This window comes from Balaenoptera ricei, chromosome 16 (assembly GCF_028023285.1).
Source record: "Balaenoptera ricei isolate mBalRic1 chromosome 16, mBalRic1.hap2, whole genome shotgun sequence".
NCBI classification, from domain to species: Eukaryota; Metazoa; Chordata; class Mammalia; order Artiodactyla; family Balaenopteridae; genus Balaenoptera; species Balaenoptera ricei.
In genome coordinates this window covers 117905091-117928457 of record NC_082654.1, presented here as the reverse complement: position 1 = coordinate 117928457, position 23367 = coordinate 117905091, and the positions used below count along the sequence as shown (strand labels likewise).

Sequence of the window (23367 nt, the reverse complement as noted above, 5' to 3'; positions counted from 1 at the left end):
AACTAAATAAAAAGAAAATGAGGGAACTCCCTGGCAGTCCAGTGGTTAGAACTCCACGCTTCCACTGCTGGGCTCCCGGGTTTGATCCCTGGTCAGGGAACTAAGATCCCGCAAGCTGTGTGTCACAGCTCAAAAAAAAAAAAAAAAAGAATAAAGAAAAATAATATTAAAAAAAAAAAAAGAGCTGGGATTTAATTGCTAGCAACCTGGGTGTTTCCCAGCAAAAATGTCTAGAAAGGCATTCTTTACCAGTTGATCACTAAGGAATGAGGATCTTCCATTGCCTTTCAGTTCTGTTGACATACATGCCATGTGTCTACAAAAAGAGAGAAACAGGGCAGCGGAGGGGCCCTGCCCCTCTCTCGTTAGGTTGCTTTCATCTTGCAGACTTCCCTTTGCAGGACAGATTCGCCCACGTGGTTTGTGCCTAAGGGGACTAGTCGTGGGGCTTCCAAGGGGGACCAGTTTGGAAGGTGTAACTAAACTAGTGTGTAAACAGTTGCACTGGCTGTTGGGTAACAGTGGAGATCATTCTGGAGCCAGTAGTGGAGGCCTCTTGATAGCCTCCGTGTACCTGGAAGCGGCTGTTACATCGTCCACCCCCTAACTCTTCGCATTTATCTCCCAGTCTAGGATTCCAGATCCTTTGGGTTGGACTTGGTCTTCTGGCAGGCTAAGGATGATCTCATGTATATTTAGTTACATATTGTGCTGTGTACTAATACTTGGTATATTAGCAAGGAATGTGCAAATTGGAGAGTTCTTTGGGAGAAATTCATGTTTATTTTTTCAAGACCCACCCTTTCGCATGATCTCAGTAATAGAAAAGGAGAAGAATGAACAACCCAAAAGGCTGGTTACGCTAATAATCCTTCCTCCCGTCCCTGCCCACCCCGTTCCACCCCTGCCCGCCCCCTTCCCCCTCCATCGGCAGATTAACTTTCCTATTTCTTTCCTTGAAGCTAATTTCTAAAGGGCTCTCAGGAATGTGCATGGTGGCAGAAGGTCACCAGCCTGGGATTAAAGATTTTCTAGAGATAGTCCCTTGGAAGATAAGCACCTTTGACTAGTGACATTTAATATCCTGCTTTTTCCTCTTCAAGGTGCTTTGCCAGCATTACTTAGGTGATCCACTCAACACCTCTCACAGATTGGTCAGCAAGATTACAGATTTTTTTTTTTTTTTTTTAAGGCAGAGAGGTTTGTCTTGTAACTTAAGGTAGTACAGTTCGTGTAGACGTCTTGAGCCGGATGTTGATGTGTTAATGCTCTCAGCTTCTATGCTGACCTTGAGCCACCTTCTCTTGTTGAAGTTAGTAGCTAAATTATCTTGAAACCAATCCGATTTGGAAATCTCCAGAACGCAACTTCATTTTGGTTTGTATTCTGGTCTCAAATAAGTCTTGGGGGTAATAAGAGTTGATTTCAAGAAAAGAAATACTTTAGGGAAAAAAAAGACCTGCTTTAGTAAGCTCTTAATTTGTATTTTATTTTGCTGCTTGAATGAGGTTTTCTTTTATGGAATTTAAGGTATACATGATGTTTTGAAACATGTCTTCATTGTGAAATTATGTCCACAGTCAAGCTAATTAACACATCAGTCACCTCCCATAATTACCATTTTTGGGGGTGTAGTGAGAACGCTTGAGATCTACTCTTTTAGCAAATTTCAAGTATATAATACATTTTTATTCATTGCAGTCACCATGCCGTGCATCAGGTTTCCAGAATTTCTTCATCTTATAACTGAAAGTTTGTCCCCTTTGAGCCACATCTCCTCTTTTCCTCCACCCCCCCAGCCTATGGTAACCACCATTCTCTTCTCTGTTACTATGAATTAGACCTTTGTTTTCTTTTAAGATGGAATCCATTTCTTAAAAGAATATTTCCAGATAGTCGTGGTGGATGTCCAGACAGACCTACTGTCTGTTTCAGCAGCAGTTTGCCATTTCACTCAGTTATCTGCCATAGATCATAATAATTATAATACTCAGGGCAGCACCTGCCATACATTTTATCAAACGCTTCATCTCACTCTGTGCTTTCAGCCACCTTATGGACTAGGTATTATCCGTACCACTTCACAGACAAAGAGCCTGGGGCTGAGTGTTTTACTTGTCCATTGTCACATTAGGTGACATTCGGTGGTACAGCTGAGAATAAAACTTAGGTCTGATGGCTGCTTGAACCCATTCTGCTGCTGCCCTAGGCCGCAGTGCCACTCTCATAAGCAAAGTATGGCAGGCCTGAGTGAAGCATATTCAGCTGGAAGAGTCAGTGTTTAGACAAGTATTTTGTCACGGCCAAAAGGCCACTATTATTTGTTAATCCAGCAGGCTACCCCCTATAGTCTGATAAAACATATGCCATCCTAAAAAGCTATATACGGGGCTGCAGTGTTATATAAATTTAAGAAATAAATTCAATTATAAAACATCTGGGAGTATCAAGATTATTATTATTATCTGTGATTCTGTTTGCATAGCAATTTAGCATTTTCATATCACTTTCATATTACTTGGGTCATTCCATTCTTATGGTGAGTTGGGGCAGTTAACATTATCCACCCATTACTCACATGCAGAAATGAGGCTTTTTTCAGTGAGGTTTTTTGACTTGCCAGTCACTGGGCTATGAAGTGATGCAGCCCACCTCAAACCCAATCATCTGTTCTCTGTCTAGGGGATCTGACACCCACATGGGTCCCCCTGCCCTGGCCCTGTCCGATGTGTGGCCACAGGCTCAAGTTATCCTTGACAGGGATAACTACGAAAGCCACCGAGTGCTGGGTATCGACTTTGAGAAGCCTTCGCTCTCCTGGGCTCCCAGTCTGGTTACATCATCCAGCTGTTTCCCAACTAGATCGTGTTTACAGTTTTTCAGATGAGATGCACTTCATTCTCCGTGTGACCTGTTGCTGTGAGTTTTACCTGGGGCCGGTAGCATTAGCAATATCAAGACCACCAGTTCATCTGCAGGACCACCTTCTGCCAGGGGTAGCCAAGCGGACAGACAAGGACCTTAACTGGTGTCGTCCAGCACTGGAGGTTGACAGTCAGCAGCCTGGAAAATTAGCTGATACTGGAATTAACTGGATTTCTTTTTCTTTTCCTTGCAAGTACTTTCTTGCCTTCTACCTCTTTTCTTCTGTGCCTGGACATTTATTTCCAGTCCTGGGCATTTGGGTGTGTCCTCACTGGTGAGGCCAGTGTGTACTTGCTCTCCTCTTTTCTCTGATGAACAGGGCTAGCGAGAAGCTATTTTGGGAAAGTATGAACCTCTTGGAGACAGTGATATCATCATTAGTCAGGCTTTGGACTCTATTGAGTAATGTGCATTTTGATTTTAATAGTATCCTTGATATCACTACCAAGATGAAAAATGATGTGCTTATTCATAATCATTTTTGACTTGGGAGTAAAAGGTCTTCTTAAGTCAGTGTGAACCTTTCCTTAACATAGTGTTCTACTAAAGCCACGCAGCACTGGGTATTGACTTCGTGTTGTCAAATTTTTCAAGTCTCTCTCTGAACTTCAGTTTCCTCGTTTGTAAAATGGTATAATATTATCTCCCAAGGCTACTCCGTCCTGAAGAGTCAAAGAACAAAGTAAAGTAAAAGGCCTAGGATAGTCCCTGACATAGAGTTGACAGAGTAGGTTGCAGTATTGCTGTTAACATAGAAATTTAAATGTTTTTGAGTCAATAAATAAGACTTAGGCGTTTAGAAGCTACGTTCTTCTAACTGAGCGGGCTGTGTTGATTTCATATAGGCATCCTGTATATGTAACTGTAAAGGACCAGAGCTGGCCCTGGAATATATTTGTTTTTGCTGTGCTTTCTCCACAAATTATCAGGTTTTAACAAATGAGCTCACATAAATAAAAGTTCTTTGAAGAGTAGAAGCAACTGAAAAAAAAAGAAAAGAAAAACAGAAGCGATTACACACATGTCCGTTGAAAATCCTTTGAAAAGTAGAAACGACCACAGCATGCCAACCCTGGCCTTGGTGCCAGATTTCTGGTGTACATTCTCACTTAATCTTCCTATCAACCAATCATCAATTTGAAAATGAGGAAACTGAGACTGAGAAAAGTTAAGAGACATTCTAAGGATCATAAAAGCAGTAAGTAATGTTGGGACATCTCCAAGGGGGCTTTTAATAAATAAAGAAAAAGAACAGTCAAAGGCAAAATACCTCCTTTATTCCTGATGGAGGCCAGGTTGAGGGCTGGCTGAGTGTCTGAGCCAAGTGGGCCTGGTAACTGAACCCCTGAAGTGAGCAGACCCCCTACCCAGTGGCCAGCATCAGCGACCCAGGGCAGGCAGCCCCCCCCTCACGGAGGTCTGTTTATGGGAGCAGAGGGGGGATGTCTGCCCTCTGTGACCAAGCGCAGGCCCATGAGAGTGAAAACTGGATCTGAGCGGAGCCTTCCCAGCTACCTTTCCCAAATCTACCACTTAGATAAAGAAATCACATTTCCTGAATATAAAGGGACAGGGCGAGGCCCACAGTGACACAATTGAGTTGCCTTTCTAAAATGGAAAACTTAGGAGTGGGAAAGAAGTGCTCTCTATTCACAAATGGCAAAGGCAGTTTTCAAATCCAAGTCTGTGACTCAGCTCTAAAGCCAAGCTTTTCCGTTAAGCCCTGGGAGCACCCCTACTTGCTGTGGGAAGTTTAAGAGCCGTCTCGAGTTCATCTTTTTTAACCATCATCACACGTAGTGACCTGTTTATCATTTTAAATGTCTATTGGTTCAGTAACCAGACGGAAGAAGAGCTTTTCCTGGTACCACGGTACCATGCACAATGACGTGTCAGAACATCTTGAAATTCATATTGTTGACTAAAATAAGTAAGCAGTTCAAACGGCACGTTTCTGTTTTAAGTAAACATTCGTCTGTAGAAAAAAGTGTTCAGAGACAGGTAGCTTGCAAATGAAGTGACCACTTCATCTCTATAAAAATCATAGGCTCAGATGAAGTGCCTTATTTTTGTGTTTCAGTGGTTGCATTGTAGGAAGAGCATTTTATTTGTCTGTATTTAGGTTATTAAAATTGCTAGGCCTGCCCATAAGCCTCTGCAAAACTCTATGGAAAGAAAGAAAAACTGGGACAAATATCGGGACATATGGCTCATTGTTTTGAACAAGTCTTTTAATTGATTATACATTTGCTCATTTGTGTTACGACAAAGTTCCTGTGAGTGACTTAGGAGGTGTGAGAGTCGGGGAGTTAGGAAGGAGTCAAAGGGATCCCCATGGGCTGGCACACCCCAGCCTCGATAAATATTACATGACGGCGGTCATACCTTTTTGTGGGATACAATTCATTGTTTCAATAATTAATGTCGCCAGTGCATGTTTCTAAGAGTACCAAAGGTAAATAATTTACTGTAATTACCAAAGAGGAGTGATATTATTTATTTCTTAGAACTTGAAGAAAACACGGGTCTTTTGGAAAATAACCTTAGGGCTGCCCCAAATGGAGGAATTGTAGTTTGCTAAAAAATAAAGTAAGCAGCACCACCTACTTTATATTAAATATTTTGCCCCACTCTGAAGGTGGGTTGGTTGGGGTGTTTAAAAGTCAGTAAAATTGGTAAATGAGGCCAGACGAAAACCAACACCTAATCTTTGGTTAACCCATTAAGAATTTGGGAACTTTCTGAAGTGATGTGTTCATCTTCACGGGTTAGGACCCTAGTTCTGTAAACGCTTATTAACACCATTGATCGCATACCCATCCACCAGATGTGTCCTCTCTCACTGAATGCACAGACGGCTGCTCCTCATTCATTTTTGCATTTTCCTAGGATCTAGGTAGGACAGTGACTTATACACACAAGCGCTCTGCAAATTATTGTTCAATTTGATTTCAGGGCTTTTTTTTTAATCTTTGTAATTCACAGTAATTTTTAAAATTTAAGTTTTCGTATTATGAACCTTACACACACAAATAAAAAGTCATCACCTATTTATTTATAACTTAGACGGAACCCTGTGGAGATTTTCCCCTCAGCTGGCCTAGATTTATACAACCTGTGAGCTATAGCTCAATCTAAAACTGTGACTAAGCTGATAGCAAGCAGGAAAGATCTTTTTGGAGTAACATCTTCAAGGAAAGGTCCAAGCAGCGTGGAAATGACTGTGTTAAAGTCGCTCCGACTGGATTAAGGGTCTCCTGGCCAGCGAGCATCTTCCCTTTGTCTCAGCGGGCCCCCAGCTGGCAGACGGGCTCACAATTTACTTTCAAATATCTTGGCCTGGCCATAGGATCTGGTGTTTAAAAGGAAAGAGGCACATGAAGATTTCCCCTGTCTGCAACACTCTGGGCAAAGAATATTCTTTGCCGGGTGATCTTTGGCTGTTGCAACACGTGAGAATTAACCATTCAAATAAAGGTCCTTCTCCATTTGGGAAAAAAAAAAAAAAAAAGTCATGTTCTTTTACAAGACATACTCAATAGGATTACAAAAAGAATCCCCATATACACCTTCAGCCCCCAACTTCTCCTCTCCAGAGACAACTGCTCGGGGTACCTTTTGATGACTGAGTACGAAGCTTACGGGATGCCCTCTGCATGGCTGAGGGCTTAGCATCTGTGATTTCCACTTAAGTAATAAGTCTGGGACATTTCACTGGAAAATCCCAGAGAAGACTCCCCATTTTCTGCCTCAAGGCTCTGTCCCTAACTGTCTGTCTGGGAGACCAGTAAAGGTAGAAGGCTGGGTCTGAACATTCATTACATAAACTTTCAATTAATCTCCATTTTCATTATGGTGCCTCTGACCTTCTAATCTTCTGCCTCTGGTCTCTATGCCTCTAGATTTCTGCCAAGGTTGATGGGGGGTGAGTTATTTGGCAACTGATAAATCAGTGAGGGGATTATGGAGATCGGATCACTTTTTAGAGAGACTTTCGACCAATCCTTGTTTTTCTGCTGATGTCTTCTCTTATTCTCTTTGCCTGTGTGTGTGTGTGTGTGTGTGTGTGAGTGTGAATTCTTGACTGTCATTTTACTGGGGTTTCAGTAGAAAGCAGATCTTTAGAAGGACGAAAATTGAGATTGATTTCGTTTTTGGTGTGTGAGCCAATATCTTTCATCAGATTTGGAACATCTTAGCCATTCTCTCTTCAAACATAGCCCCTACCTTATTCTCCTCTTCTACTTCCGAGAGTCCAATTACACACACGTTAAAACCTTTCACTGTGTTCTACGTCTCATACTATTTTCTGTATTTTCCATTCTTTAAAAAAGTCTACCCTTGACATATACTCACCACTATATTTAAAATGGATAACCAGCAAGGACCTACTGTAGAGCACAGAGAACTCTGCTCAGTATTCTGTAGCAATCTAAATGGGAAAAGAATTTGAAAAAGAATGGATATATGTATACGTATAACTGAATCACTTTGCCGTACACCTGAAACTATCACAACGTTGTTAATCAACTATAGTCCAATATAAAATAAAAATTTTTTTAAATATACCCTTCATTTTGTATATTTTTCCATTAACACTTCCCATATATTAACCCTGTTTCCTATTGTGTTTAAGAACTGACATTATACTTAGAACTGAACAAAGGCCCATTTGATTTTCTTACGTATATTCCAGTCCTCTGTTGAATCATCCACCTTTTAATTTCTTTTCTCTATTTTTTTCCTATTTTCTTAAACATACTAATCATAGTTATTATGATAACTATAATCAAAGTTCTTATTAACTTCCTTCAAAATGTAGGATGACTTGGGAGTCTATTTATAGTATCTGGGTTTGTTGTTGTTGTTTTTTTTTTCTGTTTTTGTTCGTGTGCTCTGGCCATGCTTGGCAGTTTTTCATTGCATGCTGGACATGATGTATAAAAACAAGTTTGTAGACACGACACACCCAGTGATGATAATATTCCTTCAAAGAGGATTCACCATCCCTCTGCTAGGCAAAGAGTGGTGGCTGATTCTTCTCATCCAATCAAGATTTTGCTGAAATGAGGCTGGTTCGCAGCCCTGGTAAATCTCAGGCTACCTCTGGTCTGTCCCTGGCCCTTCAGGGTCCTTATTTGAAATTCTGGTATGATCTTTGGGTCCCCTCCCCTTCCAAGTCTCACACTCTAAATCTTTTTCTCATGAAACTGCCCAAAAGCTCTGTTATGCCTTTCAGAGATTTTCTAGTTAATTTTTTAGCTTCCTGTTCTGCACAGCTCCAGAATTTATTTATTTATTTTAAAATTTATTTTATTTATTTATTTATTTATTTTTCACCAATTTTGTTATTTCTCAACTTGTTTATAACATTTTAGTTGCCGTTCATAGTTGGTTTTTTCCCCTTTTTTTTTTTTAATCAGTCATCAATTTTATACACATCAGTGTATACATGTCAATCCCAATCGCCCAATTCAGCACACCACCATCCCCACCCCACCGTGGTTTTCCCCCCTTGGTGTCCATACATTTGTTCTCTACATCTGTGTCTCAACTTCTGCCCTGCAAACCGCTTCATCTGTACCATTTTTCAAGGTTCCACATACATGTGTTAATATATGATATTTGTTTTTCTCTTTCTGACTTACTTCACTCTGTATGACAGTCTCTAGATCCATCCATGTCTCAACAAATGGCTCAATTTCATTCCTTTTATGGCTGAGTAATATTCCATTGTATATATGTACCACAACTTCTTTATCCATTTGTCTGTTGATGGGCATTTAGGTTGCTTCCATGACCTGGCTATTGTAAATAGTGCTGCAGTGAACATTGGGGTGCATGTGTCTTTCTGAATTACGGTTTTCTCTGGGTATATGCCCAGTAGTGGGATTGCTGGATCATATGGTAATTCTATTTTTAGTTTTTTAAGGAACCTCCATATTGTTCTCCATAGTGGCTGTATCAATTTACATTCCCACCAACAGTGCAAGAGGGTTCCCTTTTCTCCACACTCTCTCCAGCATTTGTTGTTTGTAGATTTTCTGATGATGCCCATTCTAACTGGTGTGAGGTGATACCTCATTGTAGTTTTGATTTGCATTTCTCTAATAATTAGTGATGTTCAGCAGCTTTTCATGTGCTTCTTGGCCATCTGTATTTCTTCTTTGGAGAAATGTCTATTTAGGTCTTCTGCTCATTTTTGGATTGGGTTGTTTGTTTCTTTAATATTGAGCTGCATGAGCTGTTTATGTATTTTGGAGATTAATCCTTTGTCCGTTGATTCGTTTGCAAATATTTTCTCCCATTCTGAGGGTTGTCTTTTCGTCTTGTTTATGGTTTCCTTTGCTGTGCAAAAGCTTTGAAGTTTCATTAGGTCCCATTTGTTTTATTTTCCATTACTCTGGGAGGTGGATCAAAAAAGATCTTGCTGTGATTTATGTCAAAGAGTGTTCTTTCTATGTTTTCCTCTAAGAGTTTTATAGTGTCCCGTCTTACATTTAGGTCTCTAATCCATTTTGAGTTTATTTTTGTGTATGGTGTTAGGGAGTGTTCTAATTTCATTCTTTTACATGTAGCTGTCCAGTTTTCCCAGCACCACTTATTGAAGAGACTGTCTTTTCTCCATTGTATATCTTTGCCTCCTTTGTCATAGATTAGTTGACCATAGGTGCATGCGTTTATCTCTGGGCTTTCTATCTTGTTCCATTGATCTATGTTTCTGTTTTTGTGCCAGTACCATATTGTCTTGATTACTGTAGCTTTGTAGTATAGTCTGAAGTCAGGGAGTCTGATTCCTCCAGCTCTGTTTTTTTCCCTCAAGACTGCTTTGGCTATTCGGGGTCTTTTGTGTCTCCATACAAATTTTAAGATGATTTGTTATAGTTCCATAAAAAATGCCATCGGTAATTTGATAGGGATTGCATTGAATCTGTAGATTGCTTTGGGTAGTATAGTCATTTTCACAATATTGATTCTTCCAACGCAAGAACATGGTATATCTCTCCATCTGTTGGTATCATCTTTAATTTCTTTCATCAGTGTCTTATAGTTTTCTGCATATAGGTCTTTTGTCTCCCTAGGTAGGTTTATTCCTAGGTATTTTATTCTTTTTGTTGCAATGGTAAAAGGGAGTGTTTCCATAATTTCTCTTTCAGATTTTTCATCATTGGTGTATAGGAATGCAAGAGATTTCTGTGCATTAATTTTGTATCCTGCAACTTTACCAAATTCATTGATTAGCTCTAGTAGTTTTCTGGTGGCATTTTTAGGATTCTCTATGTATAGTATCATGTCATCTGCAAACAGTGACAGTTTTACTTCTTCTTTTCCAATTTGTATTCCTTTTATTTCTTTTTCTTCTCTGATTGCCGAGGCTAGGACTTCCAAGACTATGCTGAATAATAGTGGTGAGAGTGGACATCCTTGTCTCGTTCCTGATCTTAGAGGAAATGCTTTCAGTTTTTCACCGTTGAGAATGATGTTTGCTGTGGGTTTGTCATATATGGCCTTTATGATGTTGAGGTAGGTTGCCTCTATGCCCACTTTCTGGAGAGTTTTTATCATAAATGGGTGTTGAATTTTGTCAAAAGCTTTTTCTGCATCCATTGAGTTGATCATATGGTTTTTCTTCTTCAATTTGTTAATATGGTGTATCATATTGATTGATTTGCGTATATTGAAGAATCCTTGCATCCCTGGGACAAATCCCACTTGACTGTGGTGTATGATCCTTTTAATGTGTTGTTGGATTCTGTTTGCTAGTATTTTGTTGAGGATTTTTACATCTATATTCATCAGTGATATTGGTCTGTACTTTTCTTTTTTTGTAGTATCTTTGTCTGGTTTTGGTATCAGGGTGATGGTGGCCTCATAGAATGAGTATGGGAGTGTTCCTTCCTCTGCAATTTTTTGGAAGAGTTTGAGAAGGATGGGTGTTAGCTTTTCTCTAAATGTTTGGTAGAATTCACCTGTGAAGCCATCTGGTCCTGGACTTTTGTTTGTTGGAAGATTTTTAATCACAGTTTCAATTTCATTCCTTGTGATTGGTCTGTTCATATTTTCTATTTCTTCCTGGTTCAGTCTTGGAAGGTTATACCTTTCTAAGAATTTGTCCATTTCTTCCAGGTTGTCCATTTGATTGGCATAGAGTTGCTTGTAGTAGTCTCTTAGAACGCTTTGTATTTCTGCGGTGTCTGTTGTAACTTCTCCTTTTTCATTTCTAATTTTATTGATTTGAGTCCTCTCCCTCTTTTTCTTGATGAGTCTGGCTAATGGCTTATCAATTTTGTTTATCTTCTCAAAGAACCAGCTTTTAGTTTTATTGATCTTTGCTATTGTTTTCTTTGTTTCTGTTTCATTTATTTCCGCTCTGATCTTTATGATTTCTTTCCTTCTGCTAACTTTGGGTTTTGTTTGTTCTTCTTTCTCTAGTTCCTTTAGGTGTAAGGTTAGATTATTTACTTGAGATTTTTCTTGTTTCTTGATGTAGGCTTGTGTAGCTATAAACTTCCCTCTTAGAACTGCTTTTGCTGCATCCCATAGGTTTTGGATCATCGTATTTTCATTGTCATTTGTCTCTAGGTATTTTTTGATTTCCTCTTTGACTTCTTCAGTGACCTCTTGGTTATTTAGTAACGTATTGTTCAGCCTCCATGTGTTTGTGCTTTTCACGTGTTTTTCCCTGTAATTCATTTCTAATCTCATAGCATTGTGGTCAGAAAAGATGCTTGATATGATTTCAATTTTCTTAAATTTACTGAGGCTTGATTTGTGACCCAAGATGTGATCTATCCTGGAGAATGTTCCGTGCACACTTGAGAAGAAAGTGTAATCTGCTGTTTTTGGATGGAATGTCCTATAAATATCCATTAAATCTATCTGGTCTATTGTGTCTTTTAAAGCTTCTGTTTCCTTATTTATTTTCATTTTGGATGATCTGTCCATTGGTGTAAGTGAGGTGTTAAAGTCCCCCACTATTATTGTGTTACTGTCAATTTCCTCTTTTATAGCTGTTAGCAGTTGCCTTATGTATTGAGGTGCTCCTGTGTTTGGTGCATATATATGTATAATTGTTATACCTTCTCCTTGGATTGATCCCTTGATCATTATGTAGTGTCCTTCCTTGTCTCTTATAACATTCTTTATTTTAAAGTCCATTTTATCTGATATGAGTATAGCCACTCCAGATTTCTTGTCTATCTTTCTGTGAATGTGGTTTTACTTCCACAGGCTGCAGGATTGCAGTTTTTCTTGCTTCTGCTGTCTGCCCTCTGGTGGTTGAGGCTATCTAAGAGGCTTGATGGGAGGCTCTGGTGGTGGGTAGAGCTGACTGTTGCTGTGTGTTGATGTTATTAATGGGTGCTTTACCAGTGCTCATTGATTGATCAAACTGAAGACACCTGCTAGTGTTGGAGGGTCTCCTGCAGAGGCGGGAGCTGGCTGTGGCTCACTGCGGGAAGAAGGACACTGGCAGCAGAAGTTCTGGGAAGTATTCCTTGGCGTGAGCCCTCCCAGAGTCCGCCATTTGCCCCACCAAAGAGCCTGTAGCCTTTTATTTATTTATTTATTTTAATTTTTGCCTGTGTTGGGTCTTTTTGTTGCTGCACTCAGGTTTTCTCTAGTTACAGCGAGCAGGGGCTACTCTTCGTTTCGGTGCCTGGGCTTCTCATTGTGGTGGCTTCTCTTGTTGTGGAGCGTGGGCTCTAGACGCGCGGGCTTCAGTAGTTGTGGCTCGTGGGCTCAGTAGTTGTGGCTCACGGGCTTAGTTGCTCCGTGGCATGTGGAATCTTCCCAGACCAGGGCTTGAACCCGTGTCCCCTGCACTGACAGGCAGATTCTTAACCACTGGGCCACCACGGAAGCCCCAGCCCCAGAATTTAGCAAATGTTCTGAACAGAAATCTGTAGCATGCTTGAGGCCACCCAAATCTCCACCAAAACTCCCTTGGTTTTTCTGTTCCCCAGCAGGTAGCCCCTGTAGGCACAAAACCCAAATTCTGTCTGCACTGGTAATTGACAAATGCCCCCAAGATAAAAATGGCAACAAAAAGCTCACCTCTTCCAGGTAACCACCTCTCCAAATATAGCTCCTCAGTTTTGCACCTCAGTTGTTCTCTGCTGCCCGCAGAGATGATTTCTACACTTACCTGTTGTGCTTAGCACAGCACTAGGCTGCTGCTGGCTTCTCTACCCAACTTGGAAACAGAAGTCATCAAGCTTGAATTTTTTTATTTTTATTTTGAGATTCGGAAAAGAAATTTACAATTGTCAGATTAATTTAGAGATTGTTGAAGTACTTAAAATCATGGTTAGCATTACTTCTGTGATATTCCTTGTGCCATGCCAGTTACTCAAGATGGTTTCTTAAAAGACTGAAATAATACAGCGTATCAATAAACTTCATTTCTAATTCTTGAAACTTCAATGTATACCTGTGGAGGAATGTACAGTCAGGCCCATGGATGCAGAGGACCAATGACATTAGTTATTTTATATAAGGTACTTGAGCATCTCCGGATTTTGGTATCCACAGGGATGGGTGGGTGGGGGGTGTCCTGGAACTGATCACCCGAGGATACTAAGGGACAACTGTAAAAAAAATATATATATATGCTTATTTTGAATTTTAGACTATCTGGACTGTGGAGACATACAGGTATATTTTGTACGTACAGAGAAACCACTGTCTTGGATGGGTTGTTGACACAATATATCGTTTTATATTTCAGCATCTAACATTCACAAGAGAATTTGATTCAGATTCTCTTAGACATTACAGCTGGGCTGCAGACACCTTGGACAATGTCAATCTTGTCTCAAGTCCTGTTCATTCTGGGTAAGTAACCAAAAAGTCACTTTTCCTATTAAATTAACATTGCACTTACTATTTGCAGTTATAAATTCATATTGACAAGCTTCACATGTATGAGATATTGATCTTCTAAAGGACTTCATTAGTGACTATATGTGGCATATATTTGTAAATCATTAGTAAATATTTTTTCTAAACAAATCTGCATATCTATTTTTATTGGTAAAAGCACCATGTTAGAAAGGAAATTAATAAAAGTATTGGTGCATAACAATTTCCTGGCTATTCTGGCACTACTTTTAGATCTCTAATTTTCCTTTTCAATAAAAAAAATTTTAATATAGTCATTTCTCTTAATTTTACTTTATTCAAATGAAGTTTTTTTCTGAGTATCTGATTTTCCTGAAATAAAATTATAATGAAGTTGTATTAAATTAAAATTGTTTTTAAATAAATGAATTTTTAAAAAGAAAAGAAAAAGTGAATGTACCAACGTGTGTACCCTGGAAGTGCTATAGTAAAAACCACATCAAACAGGCTCCTTGTTGCTGCCCTGTTAGTCAGCAAAATTTGAGGCAGGCAGCTAAAAGGTGACCTGCTTCAACTGCTGAATTGATAATTATTGTATTTTTAGATATTGGATTCTTAGCCTATTATAGGTAATTAAACTTGGGATAATTGATTCACATACAAATGGAATCGAAATAATTCATTAAGATGATGAAAATTTCAAAGTATTTTCACCTCTGAAATTGACATTTAGGACATAAATTAGTGGTGATCCAGGACAAGTGCAGATTCAATTTATTTAATTCTGAATTAAATAAATTAACAATATTAACATTTGTGAAGTGCCTTATATATTTTATGAAGTATTTTTTGCTGCTTTCAATTACAATAAATTGTAATGGCTAACCTACGTAGTGCTTTTCATGTATCTGGCATTGTGCTAAATCTTTTACATGTATTATCTTATTTAATATTTATTTGAACCTTAAAATGACACTGAGATAGGCTTTACTCATTATCCCCATTTTACAGAGGACAAGTCCTAGACTCCGAGTAATGTTGCAGGTTAAAGTATTCTTACACAATTGTGGCTTGTAACACCACAATTGTGAAAAACAAGTCACTGCAATGTCATTTAAATGGAAATAATTCACATGAAAGTGCTTTATAAACTATAAACTACATGGTGGTCTTTGAATCATTAATATTGCATTTCTTTAATTCAGTTAGAAAAAGCTTTAATTATAGTAATATTACATTTTAAACTGCTTTAAATAGTTACACAATTTATAGTAGATGTATTTGGGTCTAAAATTGCAAAAGCAAAAAACAGAGCAAAAAAAAAAAGTTGAGAAGGAAAATATAAAACACCCAGAATACATTCATTAAGTGGGCAAACATACTGAAGAGTTTTTTTAACCAAACTTGGTGAATTGCCACCATGTGACAAAAATCTAGAACCAGCACTTTGTATTCTACATAGGAAAGAAAAGCACTAGGGTTTAATTTAGTGAATTGAGAAGTTGAGGGATCACAGGATAATAAAATCAGAAATGAGCTTTCCCCTGCACTGAGGCAGTGTAGTATTTGAATATGCAACCAGCCTCTCCTTCCCCTTGAATTCACTGAAGACAGTAGACTTTTGCAGGAAAGGAAAAGTAATGGCAGCTAGTTGGGCTTATTTGAAAAGGAAAATATACATTTGGTATACACTTGGAAATAGTTCACTAATGCCAGGTCTATGGTGTAGCTTATATATAGCCATTTAAGGCAAATCTTTTTCCAAGTTGTCCCACAAATGCCAAATGCCTTGGTTTCATTTTCTGATGGTTTTTATTTTTCCTTTGCTTATCATTGACATTTTCTGTTGCTTGCTTCTAATTATCTTACATTAATTTTTCCCATTTGCTTTCTAAATTATTTTGCAGCTATTCTTCTCCACTTCCTCAGTATGATTCAAGGTGATAACTGTGTCTTTTATGTGAACCATCCCTTTTTGTATTTTTAATTTATGTGAACTTTTCCCACAGTTAGATTGTGTCAATGTCTGTAGTGTATCAGCATTTGTCATCCTGCTGTTCCTAAAGCTAGAAACATTCGTGTGTTAGTTTTAGGATCATTTGTAGAATTCCTGCTTTAGTTTAAATATTAATAAGATACAATGAATATGATTAAATATCACCTTTTCATTTGTTTCTGTAAGTTATATTGCATGAAATTTTATTTTGCATACAATATGTAAGGGATGAGTTAAGAAAACAAATCATTATATTTCATAATGCTATTGAATAATAGGACTCAATATCAGGCTTAAACACCTACTCCCATCTTTCCTCAGTCTTTTGGGTCTGTAAAATTGAAAACCATAGAACAATAAATAATCCGTAATGAGCACCAACTATGCACTAGTTGCTACACAGAACACAGACAAAGAGATTCTTCCAATTTTATAAAATCTTCTAAGCCATGGTTTTTCCATTTGGTTCTGATATTCTTTGTAGCTGGGGTATTTTTATATTGGCACTGGTAACCTTCTTACACTACCTTCACTTTATATATATATATACTTTATATATATAAAATATTTATATATGTATATATTTTTTCCATATTTTTTTTCAGTGTTAGTAACCAAGTCTGACCTAGGCAGTTTCTGAGCACACTTAACAAAATGGGTTTTTTCATTGGTTTATTCAATAAACATTTACTGTGTGCTTATTATGTATGGGAACTGTGCTCAGCTCTGTAGGTCAAGCAGTGAACAAGACAAACCTGATCTGAATTATTATCTGTATTAGTGAGACTCAGCTGTTTGTTGCCAGGGCAAAACACAGCCCTCTCAGTGTAAACACTCCAGTGTTTATCTGTATCAATACTAATACAACTGCATTTTCAAACCCAGAGTTTATCTGGAATCATTTTTAATTCATTCTGTTACTCTTAGTCCCAAGCACAAGTTGATTTTTAACTACTGGAAGCTGGGAAAGATCAGATTTTTGTGTTGGGCTTCCTTATAATATGCCACATTGTCTTTATTACTGAATAAAAGTAGTTGTTAAGTATGTAGATGTCTAAAAAAGTATAGGCTCCCCAGACCAGTTTCAAGTGACCCTTTTATCATTCAACACTGGAGACAATTCATCTGGACACTTGTACAAGTGAACAAGTATCTTTGTCTTTGACTAGGGAGGAGTGATTTTTGTTTTGTTTTGTTTTGTTTTTGAGAGACTCAGTCTCTTGCCCTCATACTTCGAATATCCTAGTGGTTCCGGTCTCTCAAAGTACGTATAATGATATCAAAAACATATGAAACCATTAATTAATCCAGAGGAAAACAGCTAAATCCAAAATGAGCAAAAGGGTGTGAAGTTGATTCCACCTCACTGATGACCAGAGTTGGTTCTGAAAATCTGATAGGCTGAAAAGTGACCCCCATGCTCTTGCCTCTCTCCATGGGGATGGTGGGTCCATCTGCTTTGTTGAAGAGGTTACTCTTCCAAGGTCAAGAGGCATCACTCTTTAGGAAAGGGTCTCCAGCTAGGACTGCCAAGCAAGGTCTGAAATCTATTTGTAGGATGTTAGAACTGTTTTTTAGAAGAGTAAATAGTAGAGGATTTTGATGGATGGGATTATCCTCCTTCCCCCCTGCCCAAATACTGTAGGTATTCAAACAATTTTCTAAATATCAACATTTGGTGCTCTCCCACTAATAAGCGTATTTTCACATGTGAAAATTAGAATGCAAAAAATACGTGTTTCTGTTCCCCAGTCTCTGACTTGCACTCTTCCGTATGTTGGGCTCATTGGTTTACATCCATTAGAGTGCTTTACAACCCGGTGACAGTGGTGGGAGGAGTCACGGAGGTCTTTTTTTCACGAACACATGATAGGAATCAAGATATTACCCAAATAAGTTTGGGGTTAGCAGATGCAAACTATTATACATGGGATGGATGAACAATAAGGTCCTACCTACTGTATAACACAGGGAACTATATTTAATATCCTGTAATAAACCATAATGGAAAAGAATATGAAAAAGAATATATATATGTATAACTGAATCACTTTGCTATACAGCAGAAATTTACACAACATTGTAAATCAACTATACTTCAATAAAATTTTTTTAAAAAGATATTACCCAAATATGACACAGTTAATTCTTTACATCTTCATAGCTACATGCAGACAAATAATTTTTCCTCCCTAGCTTTAATATAACAGCCAATGACAGAATTGTATAACTTAGAGATATTTTCTAAAAAGTCTGTTCAATCATTTTTGTATTGCTGTACAGATACTCAAATGTAGGTTATTTTAAACAGTTTTTAAGCCAAATTGATATTGAAAAGATTAAACCCCTTTCCATCAAAATTGCCTTAGTAAAACTTTAGTCACCTTCTTCTTTTATTCTTATTTTCTGCTTTGTGAAAATAGTAAAAATTAGAGTGTTGGTATGATTAAAGATACATTCATTTTATGAGTTGTACATGTTTAAGACATACTGTGGAGTTTCATCTTACTTGTTGAGGGGGAGAGATTCCATAGTCGGCACATGGCTAAGACCATTGATAGGTAAAATGACCCTTGAATGTAAACTTAAACCACCCACAGGGACCGCATACAGTGGGTTTGTTTTTAAATGCAAGACAGTCGTTTAATAGCCAGTTTTTAATCCCAACTTTGAAACAGGCACTCTTCCTTCATTTTGAGCATCTGACAGAGTGGTTGGCTTCTGTTCGGAGGCCATGCACCATCAAAAAATAAAGTGTCGTGTTTTACTTTTTGCTCAGTTCACAAGTCAAATGCATGTTTGATGTGACTCCACTGTATTTACTTCCAATGTATTCTTAAAGAGAGGGAATGATAGCTACCTTGTCTGTCACTTTAACATTCAGTTTCCAAACTCGCTGTGAAAACGGCTTCTGTCTCTCCTTGATTTGGCCTCTGATCTTCCCCCCTGCAGGTTTCTGGTTAGCTTTATGGTGGATGCAAGAGGCGGCTCCATGAGGGGAAGCCGGCACCACGGGATGAGAATCATCATTCCTCCTCGCAAGTGCACTGCCCCCACCCGTATCACCTGCCGTTTGGTAAAGAGACATAAACTGGCCAACCCACCCCCCATGGTGGAAGGAGAGGGATTAGCCAGTAGGCTGGTAGAAATGGGTCCTGCAGGGGCACAATTTTTAGGGTAAGTCATTTTGTCAGTTTTCATCTTGGCCCTCATACCACATCTTTGATTTTCTTTACCCTTGTCAACTCAAGTAGTTAAATCTGTTGAGTTGGACCATTTCAGTCGAGTACAGCATTCACGTAGTATCAGAGGTCACAAAGCTGTGTAATCCTCTGAAAAGCTGGTAGGCTGGTACTTCCTTAACTCAGTTTGCTGGCCAAAGGTTTTACTAACCGAGAAGCACGTTCTCTGCTCAGTGAGTGCACGGAACCCCAGCGGCCCCCGCGGAAGTCAAGGCACCACTCTTATATATCACACGTTGAATAAATGGCTATTTTGGGTACATGTCTTTTTAATGATAATTTTGGGGGGAACAATCCATTGCGATATGGTATTTTACAAAAGGAAAAAATGAATTTATTTTCTGAGGTGGCACTTGGGTGCAAATCAGGCAGGCTCTGTCGTGACGGACAGTTTGTTCACAGTTTCCCCTTCTCGTTTCTCTTCCTGCTGCACGGATGTTATTCAGTAAACTGCACCTTCCTACCAATCCTCCCCCTGTAAATGAGGGCGAGAGCTTGGTTAGCCGAATCCTGCAGCTTGGGCCTCAAGGAACAAAATTTATTGGGTAGGATCTTTATAGACAAGATACAGAATGTCTACAATTCTTTTTCCATTTTCAATTTTTTTCTGTCACACCCATGGTCTTATTCTTGTCTTAATTTTATTTTCGGTTTTTAATGCTTTCAGTTGATGTGTGTCACTGAAAGAAGAAAAAAAAATCATAGTGGCTTGACTTAATGCAGCACCGCTACCTATCTTGTGCTTTTCAAGCATGTGGAATTCACTGCAAGCATTCTGCTTTCATAACTTTGTGCTTCTGTAAACCTTTCTTTAATTAGAAATGTTTCAACTGATGATGATAGTTTTTAAGACAGACTGATAGTCTAATTTTAACCCAGTGTAAAAGAAGATATTTGCAGGCTTTGAATCAACATTTGCTGTAAATGATATATATGTGTATATATATATATACCTGTATATATATATATGTGTGTGGAGTTACATTTTTTAAAAAGTGCTTATGGGCTGTGAGATGGACAAGTCATCAATAAGTGAACTGATTTTGAAAAAATGTTGGGAATACAAGATATTTAAAGAAAATCAAATAGGCAGTAGGTAGCATATTCTACTAAAGTTATTAAATTGTTTTGGTCTGTTTAAGCTGAAATGTGTTGGTATTTGTCTGTCTGCTTATCTGTCTGATTGGTGTGTTTGCATTGGCAGTCTGCATGAAGAAACCTGTTATGAAAAGTTATGCTTGGCTTTCACCTTGGTCCCAGACCCTTGTTCATTTCTCCTCTCCAATACTGTTGAATGTCATACACAAAGCCACATTCCTGAAATATTTAGAGTGACAGTATCTGATGCATTAACCTGCAAAGATTGTATCTAGTTTTCAAAAAAAGAAAAATTTAATGTCTAATCACCAGGTGTGGTTAAAAACTAAGGTAAACATCTTAATAACTCTTGAAATTACTAACACTATTAGGAATAGTTGATTTTGTTTTTACCCACTGAAAAATAAAGGGATTATAAAAAAATTTTCAAACCCTTAATTTGAATTAATTATAATTATTTTGCCCAAAGTAAAATTTTCATATTTATCATCCCATTTTAAGTGAATGCTTTTGTAATAAATTAAATATTAACATGTTTTTATTTATGTCGTTTGGTCATTACAACTACTATCCCTTTTTATGCTATTACCTATTTAAGCCTGTATCTTCTGTTACCACATGTACATAAACACATAGGCTAAGAGGTGAGGTTACATACAACCTCTGTAGGAGAATAATGATACTGTCTACTTAAATGTCATAAAATAAAGCTGCACAATCCAACTACATAAACTGTGTGTGATTGTGGTCTGCTTACTTCCATTCATCTTTTTTAGCATTTATCCTACTTCAAAATTTAACAAAATTATTCCTGTGCTTGATTGGCTATCTTCAATTTGCAGCCATTTTTTCACCTTCTTTTGCAAAAGGACACTGTCAAAAATTAATAGATCATTATATGACAATTTCAAACCAATAGTGCTTTTTCGGAAAGTTTAGTTCCTATGCAGTCCTACGAGAGCTAGGAAATTACGCTGCCCATTTCACAACGTAAAAATCAAAGAAACTGTCTTGACTATACAGGCCATGAAAGTTATGAAAACTGACCGTTGGAAGGAGTGGATTGTTATATTGATTGTTTTCTTGCTAAGGGAAAAAAAATCAGTAATCTTTCAAAATAGGCAATTTACAGAATTTCTTTTTTAAAGAAATGACTGTGTCCTTTTAAATCATGAGCGTTTTGTATAATACAATATACTATTGTGTTTTAAAAAATGGACCAACTTTCTTTCTTATGGTCTATTTTAATAACTTTCAATTCCTCGATTACTTACATGTGCTGAATATTTTCCCCCTATTAAATCAAATGCCTAACGTATGATAGGCCCCCAAGAATTGTTTGTGAATGAATGAATGATGGCATGTTTTCAGGCTTCTAATATATTATTTAATTAGCAAATGATTCTGCAGCTTTGAAATCATTCCCAACCTTAGTGGCACCTCTGATTTTCAAATGAATACTGTCAATGAAACACTTTTAAAAGTATGAAACTATAAACCTATTTCCTTTGATACCAAAATAATGTGGCTTTTTTTTTCCAGCCCTGTCATCGTGGAAATCCCTCACTTTGGGTCTATGAGAGGAAAAGAGAGAGAACTCATTGTTCTTCGAAGTGAAAATGGTGAAACGTGGAAGGAGCATCAATTTGACAGTAAAAATGAAGATTTAACCGAATTACTTAATGGCATGGATGAAGGTAATTACGATGACTCCCTGTTTCTATGAATGTCTGCAGGAAGAAATCAAAGGAATGGCTAGACTAAAGGAAACAGTACTTGAATTTCACACGTTTGTATTTTAAACTGGGAATCCGGTTCCTCAGCATTTATTGTTTTCTGCGTCTAAGGCATGAAGTTCCATTTAATCTAACAAACTCCGCCCCCCCCATATTAATGTATAAATCTTCTGATAATTCTCTGTCTTAAATCAACTGTATCAATCTTTCCAAAGCTTAAGAAAGTTTTCTAAGTCGAAAATGTGTAAGGAGGGAGTGAAATAATAATGGAAGTCATGCAAAGCACGCAGAGCATTTTTAAGAAAATACGTTCACTTTGTATTTTTGGAATCATTATTTTCGTACCCTTTCTTTTATCTCAGTCTTCTCCCAGATTATTTCGGTATTCTTATGGATTTTTAATTTCTCCTGGGTTCTATCAGTTTTTTAAAAAAAAATAGGTTTCAGGCTAATGATTGGAGTCTGTGGTGCTTCCAGTGTCTCATTCTTTGACCTGGTAAGACTGGCCTATAGCGAGCATGTCACTTTCTCATACACACCTTCTTCAGGCTGTCTGACCCTTAGAATCATAGCAGTTTTTCTTGGTAGACATTGGGAATAGACTTGTTTTGAGAGTGGGTACTTGGTGCAGTGTTTTCCTTTAAAAATGTAAAAAAAAAGAAAAGAGAGAGAGAGAGAGAGAAAGCTCATCATAAAATAAAGCTGATTTTTATACTGACTTGCTAATCACTACAAATCCAGCAACTGTTTTTTTTTTTTAAATGTTTCTTCTGATTCTTTTTTTTTTTTTTAATTTTATTTTTAATTAATTAATTAATTAATTTTTTATTTTATGGCTGTGTTCGGTCTTTGTTTCTGTGCGAGGGCTTTCTCTAGTTGTGGCAAGCGGGGGCCACTCTTCATCACGGTGCGCGGGCCTCTCACTATCGCAGCCTCTCTTGTCAGCAACTGTTTTATATAACAGCTTTACTGGAGAAATTATTCACGTACCATAAAATTCACTCTCTTAGCATTTAGTTCACTGGCTTTTGGAATGCATCTAGCATAGTCTCTCCTGGTTGTGAAATGTGGACAAAGGAGCCAGACAGACTCGAGGGTGTTTGAGGGACGACCACAGACAAGCTCTTGGATCCCCGTGAGCCTCTGTTACTTCTATAAAATGGAGATTACCTTCCTCACTTCCTCGGGTTGCTGTTGAGAAGAAATAAAGTCATTACAGGAAGCGCTTTTCAAATATAGCCCTTGTTACAGACTAAGCCCTTGATAAATATCAGCTATTGTCACTATTATATTCATTCCATAGAAAAAACTGTCATGCCAAAGGTATTGTATAAGACGCAGCGAATCACAGCCAACCAAGAATTTAAAGATGTTTTTACATCAGGGTAGGGGGAACCTAATCATTGCTGAGAGTCTAGCATTCATGAGGCACTGATAAATGCCTCTATATTTGAAAATTTTAAATGAAAGCATAGTACTGCAAAGTAGGTAGTTTTTTGTTTTTTTTTTTTAATTTTTCTTTTTTTTT

General features: G+C 37.9%; 1 protein-coding gene across 24 annotated transcripts in view; it reads left to right on the top strand.

Annotated features, from left to right (window-relative positions):
* Window positions 1–23367, top strand: part of ANK3 (ankyrin 3) — a 687375-nt gene that overhangs the window by 588193 nt on the left and 75815 nt on the right. For all 24 annotated transcript variants that reach the window (XM_059900926.1, XM_059900918.1, XM_059900920.1 and 21 more), the window contains 3 exons: window positions 13655–13761; window positions 18716–18940; window positions 21646–21800. In XM_059900926.1, coding sequence (XP_059756909.1) covers window positions 13655–13761; window positions 18716–18940; window positions 21646–21800 — 487 coding nt within the window. The remainder of the gene's footprint in view (window positions 1–13654; window positions 13762–18715; window positions 18941–21645; window positions 21801–23367) is intronic.